Consider the following 12,015-nt stretch of genomic DNA (forward strand, 5'->3'; position numbering starts at 1 on the left):
AGCAGTGATTTCAAAATGACGGGGGAGATATTATCTCCTGATTCAGCTCGGCAGTGACAGATGCACAATTGCTACCTACCTAATCTGCGCAGTCAGTTCAGTCTCTCCCTCCACACTCCCAAGTGCTCGGGTTGTGAATCAGTGCTTCCTACACCATCAATTCTCGGTGGGCCTCCCACCATCTCACTTCATTGTACTTCTCTTTCCTTGATAGACCTTTTTTTCTTTTTCCTTCTCATGCTTCTGAGAGCAAGGCACTACCCGCAAACCTTCTTCTGTTCTTTAGCTTTCCACCAGTCACTCTCCCGCGTGAAGACAGTTTCACTAAAGCGAACCAGAATACCCCAACACTTGGCTCGCCCAAGACTTCAAAACTGCTATTCCCTACTCCCCCATGATAGGAAAATGATGGAAGTCGATGAAGAGCAGTCTCCTAACAGCGGGAGTGCAGACTCCTCACGGTCGGAGAGTCCTGCTACCGCCTCGACACCATCACCAATGATCGAGGTCGAAGAGACAGTGAGCATTCTCCCCACAGACAAGGCCCAAACTGGCAAACAAAAGGCCTCAAACAAGTCCAAATATGTGCCTCTAGTCCCGGATATCATCAAGCCTCGTGCCTACCAGCGAGAGATGCTGGAGCAGAGCCTGAGGAGGAACGTCATCGTTACCGTAAGCACCTTCAGGCATCGTTACTTCGAATCATATCGGCTAACAGTTATCAGATGGATACGGGCAGCGGGAAGACACAAGTGTATGTTCATAGCAGAGTGTTCTGGGATTGAGACGTTGACTGAACACTACAGCGCCGTTCTTCGCATTCAAGCGGAACTCGAGAGATGTTCATCTGATAAGGTTCGTGGATCAATAACTAAACCCATGGCAGGTCACTAACTACCTATGTAAAGCTTGTGTGGTTCTTGGGTAAGACCGTTGGACTCGTTGAGCAACAGTATAATGTCATCAAAGGACAAATGCCATCGGTTCCCATGAGACTGCTTACGGGGCAGCTCAACATCGATGCATGGTCGCCAGGGGTTTGGCCCCAAATTCTCGAGGGCACTCGCATCATCGTATCTACATTCTCCATCTTGCGTGATGCTCTTGACCACGCCTTTGTCACAATGGACATGCTCGCTTTAATAGTATTTGACGAAGGTAAGTGGCTGTTCGCCTTACAATCACTCTTGTTAAACAGTGGCAGTCCATAATTGCGTTAAGAACAACCCTGGGCGGAAGATTATGATGAACTTCTACCGTCGACACAAGAACGCGGGTATGCCAGTACCAGCCATACTTGGCTTGACTGCCAGTCCCATTATCTCATCAGATCTTAAGGAGATCGAGAAACTAGAGAATACCATGGACGCCATCTGTGTTACACCGACCATTCATCGAGAGCAACTGCTAAAGCATATCAACAAGCCTCACCTCGTTCGCTCACTCTACGATGTTACGAAGATCCCTCCCCGTACGCCACTGATGCAACAACTGCAATCAGAATACTCGAACATGGATATCGCAAAGGATCCCGAGGTTCTTAAGTTAAAGGCTCTTGTCGCTAATGATGAAAAGAAGCGGGAAAGGTTAATGAACCTGATTATGAAGCACGACACCTTCTCGCAACAACAAATCAAAGGCCTCTGGAACAAGAGCAGAGAAATCCTTGCCGAACTAGGCAGCTGGGCGGCAAACTATTATATTTCACAGATGATCAAGAACTTCCTTGGGAGAATCGATGATAACATTAATTTCACCGATGTATGGTCCAACGAGGACAGGACCTATCTTGCAGGACACTTGCGCCGAATCAACATCGGTGTCGTTGACAACTCGCCACCAACCGAGCAAACCATCTCACAAAAAACTAGCCGACTGATCCATGAACTTCTTGAGGTCAACAATGATGTAGTTGGAATCATTTTTGTCAAGGAACGAACTGCAGCGCATACGCTTTGCAAGCTTCTTAACAACTACCCCCCTATCCGAGACCGTTACAAAGTCGGTGCAATAGTTGGGGCTTCGAGCTACGGACTCCAGAAACAGAAGGTCTATGAGTACCCCATTGACTCTGACAAAGTACTCGAGGATTTTAGATCAGGGGCTATCGATCTCCTGGTGGCTACCAGTGTCTTAGAAGAAGGCATTGATGTTCCCGCATGTAACCTAGTTGTGTCCTTCGACGAGATTGCTACCCTCAAGTCATTTATCCAGCGCCGTGGACGAGCTCGCATGCCGGAGTCCAAGATGATTGCATTGCTGAGCTCAAGTGCCGACACCCGCGCCTGGGAAGACCTGGAGGTAGGCATGAAGGAACGTTATGAAGATGACCAACGAGAGTTGGATCGATTGGATAAACAGGCATGGGCTGAGGATATTGATTCTACCTACTATATCGTGAAGAACACAGGAGCACGGCTCGACCTCGAAAATGCTCGACAACACTTGGATCGCTTTTGCCAGGTTGTTTTTCGCACGGATTACATCACCCAGCTCCCTGAATACGTCTTCCATAAAGAAGAGACTCCATACGGTGGGCCGATCTTGAGAGCTACGGTCATTTTGCCGGGAGGGTTGCCGCTGAATCTTCGCACGTTCAAAAGTGCTTGCGGATGGAAGTCTGAACGGAATGCCATCAGAGATGCCGCATTTCAGGCATACGTCGCTTTGTACGAAGCTGGGCTGGTCACAGATAACTTGGCCCCTCTCAACGCCAAGTCAGAGAAGGTCGAAGAAAAGACCGACCTAATACCGGAGCCCCTATTCGACCCCTGGGTCCAGATCGCCCAACGCTGGAAGTCGGATTGCGATAAGCAATACTATTTGTTCGAGTTCACCGATGACGAGTTCCACCGCCCTTGTCTCTTTGGCGTCATTTTACCTGCTCTGGTTGACCTGCCTCGAAATATTACGTTATACCCTGGGAGTGGCTCCAAGTGGTCCATTGTATGGACTTCGGTCGACGACATACCCGATGAGGTATCTACAAATGAGTCAGATATAACTTCGGCTCTCTTGGCTATGAACTTCCAGCACCGCTGGAATGTCGAAGATCGCGAGCATGTCATCAAGATGACCTTGGAGAGTACATCCATCTTCCCTGCCCCCTGCGTCACCCGGGATTCCATGGCGGCATATCCCTTCCACGGAGCAGGGGAAGAACAGGCCAAGAAGCACAGAGTTCTCGTGCGGGACCAAGAAAACAGGCCGTTCCACTACGTCCGCACGATTCCCTCAAAACCTAAATATCTCGATGTGCAACACCCATTCTATAAATATGAGGAAGCAAAAGAGCATGAGGAGTATCTGGTTCTGGAAAAATGGGGCACCCGAAACGATTTACTTCATGATTTAAAAGATGTCCAGCCCAAGTCAAGCACTAAGCCGTACGAATATGTGCTTCCCATTTCTCATGCCCGTGTTGATAAGATCGGAAGACGAGTCGTCAAGTGCGGTGTGTTCATTCCACACATCATACATGAGCTAGAGGTGCATCTTATTGCCTCTGAATTATCGTCTACCCTTCTGAAGCCAGTTGGCATCGGGAATTTGCAGTTGGTGCTTGAGGCCATAAGCTCACCTAGTGCTTGCGAGCCTGTTAACTACCAGAGACTTGAACTTCTGGGCGATTCGATTTTGAAGTTTTGCGCCGTCACTCAGGCTTACTCTGAACGTAAGTAGCCCCCCTTGTTGTGGAGGTCGATACACTAACTAACTCTCACAGACCCGTCTTGGCCCGAAGGGCTTCTGAACCATTTTAAAGATCGACTCGTATCCAACGAACGCCTCCAACGAGTGTGTCTTGAGAAAGGTCTCTCAAAGTTCATTCTTTCGAAGAGTTTCACCGCCTTGAAATGGAGGCCACTCTATCTTGATGACGTTTCCAAAGAAAAGTTTCGCCCTCGACCTGCGCCAACGCGAGGATCGAAGACCTTGGCCGATGTTGTAGAGGCACTTATTGGAGCATCTTACCAAGACGGGGGGATGACCAAGGCCCTTAAATGCATTTCAGTCTTTTTGGGCGACAAGTGCAACTGGCATCAAGAGGGTGTGGCTAGAGACATTCTCTTTGCTGCAGCTCCTAGTGACGTTAAGCTTCCCAGTATCATTGAGCCCCTTGAAGACCTGATCAAGTATACGTTCAAGAAGAAGTCTTTGCTGCTCGAAGCAGTTACCCATACTTCATATGCTACAATCATGCAGGAAAGATCCTACGAGCAGCTCGAGTTTCTGGGGGACGCTGTCCTGGATTATATCGTTGTCACCAAAATGTTTCAGCACGATCCACCAATTCCTACTGGTCGACTTCATATGGTCAAAACGGCCATTGTGAATGGAGATTTTCTTTCATTCGTGAATCTTACCAACTCTATCGAGCGAAAGGACCTGGAAGTTGTGACCAACAATGAGCCTACAACCGAAGCTACCGGAGACTTAGAAGCCAAACCCGAGGGTAAACTTATAGAACTGATAACCAAAACTACTAAACTTCCACTTTGGAAGTTCATGAGGTTTAACTCCTCCGAAATGGTCAATGCCATGGTAAAAACTGAGGAGAGATTCGAGTCCATGCGATCGGAGCTTGACACGGCTCTGTGGGGTGGTGACTACTACCCCTGGGTACTCCTCGCACGCCTTCAGCCCCCGAAGTTTTATTCGGATATGTTTGAAGCTATTATCGGTGCAGTCTGGGTCGACTCCGGATCGATTGAAGAATGCACACGTGTTCTTGAAAGCTTTCGGGTAATGGAATACCTGAATTTGGTGATGGAGAAGGACATACACGTTCAGCATCCCAAAGAGCAACTCTCCAAATTCGCTCTTGCAAGTAAAATGAAATACACCACAACCCAGATCGAAGAACCCGAGCCTCGATGGAGCTGTGAACTCACAATCGGAGAGCGGCTGGTAGCAGAAGTCGAAGGTTCTCTCAACAAAGTCGAGGCTATGGCTAAAGCTGCGGAGAAGGCGATTCGACTTTTAACAGGGGAGATGAATGCAGTCGATCAGCAACAAGATGCCATGGACACCTCGTAGGAAGGGGATCATGTACACGCCTCACAGAGAGATGATCTTGCACACAAACAGGACGAGGACTCGGCCGGTACTTCGCCAGAGAAGGAGTCCATCGATCATCCAATGGAAGGCACCCTAACTGAGAACTCGGAGGACAAGGATCTGGTCGTTGCTCCGAAGAACAAGAACAAGACGAAGTCATTGGTCGGGCCACCGAAGAACGAGAATACGAAGCAGTTGGCCGCCCTACCAAAGGAAATGGGTTTAGCTCATAGATCCATAGAGGAGGATTTGATCGATTTTTCGGAGGACGAGATGTCGGTTGACCGTCCAAAGGAAGTGGATCTTGGCTATCATCCCATGGAGGAGGATCTGATTGGGTTCTTAGACGACGAGGCGTCAAACGGCCGTCCAAGTAAAAAGAGACTAGTTGACGTTTTAGAAGATCACGAGATAGCTGATCTTTCAGAGAAGAAGAAGTTTTAAGAAATTTTGAGGCGAGAGGATACTAGAACTCACTTGGAGAGGGTAGATCAAGAAGGATAAGATTAGATATTGCTTGTAGATACCTAGATAGATACCCTAGCTCGTCTATACTTGCTTTCCAAGTTCTTCCAAGATCGTGTCTACTGTCCACTCAAATGTCTTCTCGATATCTCCATCAGCACTCACATCACCCTGTACCTTGATACCGTCCTTATCCAAAACATCCGTCTTGAACTTACCCTCTACGTCACCATCCTCGAACATCCAAGCGTGTTCTTCTACATAGTTAGGCCATACGATCTTATCAACGTAACCAGGAGGATCTGCCCAGAAGCCCTCCAGGGTGACGTATCCGTCTCTGGCTTCTCTTCTCTTCTTAGCCTTCTCGTATGTCGTGCGCAAGAAGAGTTTGATGTCCAAGTTGGGCTTAATGGCAGCCATAGAAGGGGGGTAGAGAAGAAAGCCATCGAGGAGACATAGACGGAGACTTTTGCGGAGGGGATGGTCTGGGCCTAGAGCGGCATCGACTTTGGCACGTTGAGCAGCGATGCTGGCTTCTGATACGGGGCACTTGCCCACGGAGTTTTTATCTTCTTTGGAATCGAGGGTAGGCTAAACGATTATATCAGACATACACCATGACTCAACATGTAGGACTTACAGGAAAGGCAGCGTGTTGGCGGATATAAGCGAGGGAGTCGGCCATGGCCGGGATGTCGAGGGCCTCAGCACAGTCCCAGTCTAAGAGACCATTTTTGGTCGGCAGCCTGTAAAAGTTAGACATGGCTCATGTCGAAATATCGTTTATAAGGTATCATACTCATTCTCAGGTCTATAAAAGTCATCCTCATGAAGAATGAAAGTATTGGGGAAAATGTCCCGCAGCAGCCGCGCAAGGGTCGTTTTCCCACTCGAGGAGCACCCCGAGATGCCAACTATGAGAGCCTTATTTGCGCTCATGATGCCAAGATATCATCAACTATGTTGTGTAATGTTGCACAGTGACTGGTCATGAGTTTGACGTCGGCAAAGTGCGGGAGGATCACAAGCACGCAACGCACATGCAGGGGAGGGTTTGATAGTGGCGCTCAGCCGCTAACGATGGAAATACAGGGGTTATTATCGGACTTTGATCTACGAGACAAGGTTCAGTGGACTTGGCATCATTCTCAAAACATAAACTATTGAATTTATCGTCCTCTAGATAAAATAGACTAAAACTAAACTGCTGATATTTTGAATCAGGAGTAAAACAGTCACGCGATGGTCGTTGCGATAACCTCGCACAAGCACAATCAAGATCGTCGTCTCCTTTCCCCGTTGAGTCTAGCGGAAGATGTTGGAAGAGACGAACGAACCACAGCCGTGAGACGTAGCATTGGGTCAACCGATTTGCTGAGAGAACATGAACGTACGTCTCTACGTGCGACAAAACTTTGCTATCATTGGTAGCGTATCCATTCCCTCACGGGAGATTGCCAAGAGCTGCACTATAATTTACTACAATTAGACTTAGGCTTAGATTTAGACTTGATTTTGGCTGCCATCAAAGGGGGAATTTGAAGCAAGGGAGGATGTATATGTCTAAGTCGATGCCAACAAAGAAATGTCGATTCTGCTTCTGTTCTTCATGATATCGACCCTCTCTAGCCTCTGTCTGTCGATGTCCCCTCTATTCATGTTTGCTTCTTCCCCCTTCTCGCCTCTAATCTCAGCTCGCATTCTCCCCGAGCGTGCCAAGTCCGCCATCATGCACTTATAATTCGATTCCGAGTCATATACCAAGATTCCAACAAATCGAATTGGTTATCTTGCCCAATAATTCGCAGCAGACACATACCAGACGCCTCTCCCGTGTGCTCTCCCTTGAAAACAACGCTTCCCCTTTATATAGTATACAGGATTACCCAACGGTATCATGGGACAGCATTCCCGGCTTCTGCCACAAGCAACAATGTTGAAGCCTTCAAACTCCTCCTTCATGGAGAAGACTCTGCCCCTGAGGAACAGGGTGGCAGACAAGATTGAGTGGGTGAAACTTCGTACGCCAAAGGTTGTAAAATCGAGAGCATTTCGAAGAGCGGCGACTATTACATCTGCTGTGTTCTTTGCTCTCACATTTATTATCGTTTTGGCAAAGTTGACGAATGCGGGCTTCTTTATACCAAAACTTGTCAGCCATATCTCGAGATATCCTACATGTCAGAGCAAGGGGGTCAATGGAACGAGGGAAATCTGGGAAGCTTCACAGAAGAAGTACGAGAATCTGATGGATGATAAGTTTACGTACGCTTCTGGATCTCGTTCCGGTCTCATTGGTAGAATGCTAACAATGGTCGTGTTCCAGAATTGCTATGCAAACGTATCGTCGACCGAAGGAACTCCAAGAAACGCTCAACATCATCCTGAGCGAGGAAGTCCCCTCGCTCCTCGAAATCGTCGTCGTCTGGAATGACCTCGAAAACTATCCCCCAGATGATTATGTTTCGAAACACGGGGTCCCCGTCCGATTCCGAAAGTCGAAGCGCAACAGCCTCAACGAAAAGCTCTGGCCAGATCCCGACTATAAGACACAGGCGATTCTGCTTTCAGACGATGATGTCTACTATCACCCAAACGATCTCGAGTTCGTCTTTCAGACATGGCGCAAGTTTGGCAGGAATCGGATGGTCGGTGCTCTCGCTCGATGCACGCCTGTCGATACGTTTGGATACCACAAGTACACGTTCTGCTCCAGCAGATGGGGAGAGGACGAGTACAACATGGTTCTGACCAATCTCGCTTTCTCACATGTGTCGTTCCTCGACTATTACTCCTCCAATGACACAATCATGACACAGATCAGGGAGTATGTCGATGAGGGCTTCAACTGCGAGGATCTTGCCATGAACTACGTCCACGGACTTCTCACTGGAGAAGGCCCTCTCCTAATTAATGGACATGAGAAATATGTCAACTTTGTTCCTAAAGTTGGGATCAGCATGAAGAAGGGCCATATGGAGGCCCGAAGTGCCTGTCTGAACGACTTTTCCAAGATGTTTGGATGTCACCCCTTGGTCGACGAGTCTGGATACATCCAACGTGGTGTACTGGTAATGTGAGGAGCTTCAGAAAATAATATGTCGCTTTGAGCGTTTTGAATTGTAACGACGCGAGTCTCATGTGAATAGTGTATAGCAAGACGGGACCAGGACCAGATACTATAGTTGGTTAAACAGTTGACTACCCTGGGCAGAGTTAAAGACGGCTGCACCGGGAGCAATGTATCATGCTAATTACTAATTTGACGAATAATCTGAAAATTGAAACGACAGGTAAGAAGGTCAAGCAATGAATAAAACTGAAAAGATGATCTTGGCCGGGCCTTGAAACCCCCACGAAATCGATTTTCATCGATCCTCGTTGCTGCCCCACGTGATGTAACCAACGTCAACGTACAGCACTTGGATCCATTAGCAAAATCACCGAAAACAGCATCGCAACCTCAAATCTTCCTCCTCATACCCAACCATGGCGATGAACCCAGGTGAACAAACAGGAGTAATCATCTCCACGGCCGTCGTGGCCCTCCTCACCGGTTACGCTTTCGGTATCTATACCATCCGAGGCTACCTCATCCCACCCTCTCTGTTCGAGGAGCGCCGGCGCAACATACACGATCCTGTCGAGAGTGACGAAAGCGATATCGACGAAGATGACACTATTCTAGATCATGCTCCCAACTGGGCTAATGGCGCTGATGCCGATAAGAAGCAGGGTTTGAAGAATGTTGAGAAGGAGAAGGAGCCTGTTCTGAAGGACAATGGCGAGGAGTGCAAGCTTGTTCTCGTTGTGCGAACAGATCTGGGCATGACAAAGGGTATGTTGTTACGCTTTCTCTTGAAATTGTCTATGCAGAGTGCTAACAGTATGTATTGTAGGCAAAATCGCTGCTCAATGCTCCCACGCTACCCTCGCATGCTACAAGGCCCTCTCCCGCGCCCCCGCCAACTCTCCCCTGTCCAAGATCCTCAAGCGCTGGGAACGTCTCGGCCAGGCCAAGATCGCCGTGCAAGTCAAGAGTCAGGACGAAATGCTCGAGCTTCGACGCAAGGCCCGGTCTCTCGGTATCACAGCTGAGGTTATCCAGGATGCTGGCCGAACACAAATTGAGGCGGGCAGCATGACAGTGCTGGGCGTTGGACCTGCGCCTAGAAGCCTCGTTGACCAGGTCACTGGTGGACTCAAGCTGCTGTAAATGGCGAACACTCGCAAAGAATAGAAAGCATTCTGGGGATACACGAAGACACGCATGGGATTACGAATTGGGTCGGATATGTAAAAGTACTGCAAAATAGACATTCATATGGGAATTTGATAGACAAACCCGCATTTTTCACTCAAAAGAAGCATGTTTTCTGTGATAAAGGGTATTATTCGCATTTGCGCATCCAAGTCTATTACTCCTTTTTCGTAAATCTCGCCAACGCCGGTCCCAGATCCGCTTCCGCCTCGAGCTGCTTCTTGTCCTTCTTGGCCTGCTGCTCCTTCCAGATCTCGTCCACCTGCAACCTCTTGTCGTCAATGATGTTCTTCTTTCGCTGCTTGCGCAGATACTTCTTGAGCGCGCCATTCTTGCCTCTTGCTCGCTTGCGGATCTCCTCCGCGATATCTGTGGCTGGTGTATCGAGATCCTTCTCTGCGCGGCGCTGCTTGTCGGATCGCAGATCCAAGTTTCCGATGTAGTTGGGGTCGAGGGCGATCATGTCGGGCTGGAGCTTGTTCAGCAGACCCTTGACTTCGGATTCCTGTCGTTGCTTGGCAGTCTCGAAGGGGTTGACCTCCAGTGCGTCGTAGTTGGCTTCACCAGCGCCAGGGACGATGATGGAAGAAAATCCTGAATCGTGGCCGAGTCCGAGAACATCTTCGAAGGGGCACCAGCGCACGCGCTCAATGCGCTTGCCCTCACCACCCCAGGCCATATAAGGACTTTGGACCTTTTCTTGAACAGGGGCATTCTTGTCGAAAAGACCCTTCCAGATTGTCGTCTGAGTACCCCATCCAACAGCTGTCAATCCAGTATCTGAAATAGCCAGAGAAGAAGCAGGCTGGCGTGTGAAGTAGTTGTTGACCTCTCGGAACATTCTCAGATCCCAGACTGCCATCTTCTGATCCTGACCTGCTGACACCATGTATCGACCTTCACGGTCAATGGCCAAGTCTCGTACGGGTCCCCTGTGCGCTAACAATTTAACAAGAGGATCTTGAGTATTGGGCGACCATAGTGTGACTGTTCCGTTCTGGTGACCGACATGTAGAATAGCGTTCCAGGGGTTCTGCTTGAGGGAACATGGTTGGCCTAATCGGGTGGGAATTTCGGCGACTAGTTGACCTGTTGAGGTGTCCTGGTATTTAAGGAAACCGACAGAGCCCTGCCACTGTTAGTTGTGCATGTAGTGGGCGGGAAAGGTGAAACTCACAATTGTTGCTAATAGGTAGTGGTATGGCAGAAACTCCATATGAGACACCTCCTGGTGTTTCCTCAAAGTATGCAGTTCCACGCCATTGTGATCGTAGATGTAAACGTACTTCTTTTGCGCAACAGCAAAGTACTGGTTGTTGTGTAGCCACTTGATATCCCTCACGGTCTCGCCCAGCTGCAATTCGCAACCAAGCTTACCCTCTCGCCAGTCCATCGTCGCAACATGACCCTTTCGACCACCGAGCAACAGGTCCCGCCCATTCCTCGAGTAATCGAAGTGATATGGTCCCAGATCGTCCAGCTTGAGCTCAAATCGCTTTTGCGCAGTCCCCACAGCAATATCCGAAGTAATATCGTCTTGTCGGACTTTGTATGTTCGTTCGAGCTCGTCCTCAGCTTCGAGAAAGCCAGATGTATTCTCGAGCAAAATCTCGGCGTCTTTGGCTTTCAGCGCAGCATCCTGGTACTTGCCCTCAAGGCGCTTCATGTTACTTCGAAGCTTCTTGTCCTTGATGGCCTTGATGTTGACCTTCTTCCCTCGACCGTAGGTTTTGTTTGCTTCTCGGATTCGACGAGCACGTTCTCGCTCCTGACGAGGAACGAGTTCTGTTCTGGCGCCTTGAACGGCGAGTGCGCCATTGTCGCGCACCTTTGAAGTGGGCGCATCAACTGTGTCGACCTCCATATTTTCGTATTGTCAACGCGCTCAACTGGAAGAAGGGCAACTTTGAATTGGATGGCGGATGCATTGGCATGCAACTTTCCTTATCGACAAAAAAATTCACCGCTTATCGTGCTGAGTCTATTGGATGTGATGCTCCACTCTTGGCTGACAGAATAAACGGTCCTCCGAGTATCTAGTTCAATGGATGCAAAGTTATGCTCATTGCTTGAAATGTCATGTGAGTTAAAAAAAAAAATAAGAATTAAATCAATTGCGTATAAAGAAAACAGACATTCCTTCTCTTTCACTCTGTACGATCGTGAGATCAATCACCAATAAGTCTGTACTTCGGAGACTCAGCATCCTAACAATCAGGGTTCTTTATGTC

General features: G+C 48.7%; 5 protein-coding genes; 3 read left to right on the top strand and 2 right to left on the bottom strand.

Annotated features, from left to right (window-relative positions):
- Positions 1-408: 408 nt before the first annotated feature.
- On the top strand, positions 409-5,037 carry FFUJ_09877 (related to Dcl-2 dicer RNA helicase/RNAseIII CAF; the record flags this gene model as incomplete). XM_023568171.1 has 6 exons in its annotated part: positions 409-672; positions 726-754; positions 807-855; positions 909-1,158; positions 1,205-3,673; positions 3,725-5,037. The coding sequence occupies 6 exons, from the start codon at positions 409-411 to the stop codon at positions 5,035-5,037; spliced, it is 4,374 nt and encodes a 1,457-aa protein (XP_023436097.1).
- Positions 5,038-5,607: 570 nt separating this feature from the next.
- FFUJ_09876 (related to M.pneumoniae uridine kinase udk) lies at positions 5,608-6,462 on the bottom strand (the record flags this gene model as incomplete). XM_023568172.1 has 3 exons in its annotated part: positions 5,608-6,114; positions 6,164-6,269; positions 6,323-6,462. 3 exons carry the CDS (start codon positions 6,460-6,462, stop codon positions 5,608-5,610), a joined length of 753 nt encoding a protein of 250 aa, XP_023436098.1.
- A 994-nt stretch (positions 6,463-7,456) lies between these two features.
- FFUJ_09875 (related to exostosin-like 3) lies at positions 7,457-8,603 on the top strand (the record flags this gene model as incomplete). XM_023568173.1 has 2 exons in its annotated part: positions 7,457-7,788; positions 7,850-8,603. The coding sequence occupies 2 exons, from the start codon at positions 7,457-7,459 to the stop codon at positions 8,601-8,603; spliced, it is 1,086 nt and encodes a 361-aa protein (XP_023436099.1).
- A 409-nt stretch (positions 8,604-9,012) lies between these two features.
- On the top strand, positions 9,013-9,739 carry FFUJ_09874 (related to exostosin-like 3; the record flags this gene model as incomplete). XM_023568175.1 has 2 exons in its annotated part: positions 9,013-9,361; positions 9,423-9,739. The coding sequence occupies 2 exons, from the start codon at positions 9,013-9,015 to the stop codon at positions 9,737-9,739; spliced, it is 666 nt and encodes a 221-aa protein (XP_023436100.1).
- Positions 9,740-9,941: 202 nt separating this feature from the next.
- Positions 9,942-11,648, bottom strand: FFUJ_09873 (probable UTP7-U3 snoRNP protein; the record flags this gene model as incomplete). XM_023568176.1 has 2 exons in its annotated part: positions 9,942-10,913; positions 10,962-11,648. 2 exons carry the CDS (start codon positions 11,646-11,648, stop codon positions 9,942-9,944), a joined length of 1,659 nt encoding a protein of 552 aa, XP_023436101.1.
- Positions 11,649-12,015: the final 367 nt, after the last annotated feature.

Source organism: Fusarium fujikuroi, chromosome FFUJ_chr09, assembly GCF_900079805.1.
Source record: "Fusarium fujikuroi IMI 58289 draft genome, chromosome FFUJ_chr09".
Taxonomy (NCBI): domain Eukaryota; kingdom Fungi; phylum Ascomycota; class Sordariomycetes; order Hypocreales; family Nectriaceae; genus Fusarium; species Fusarium fujikuroi.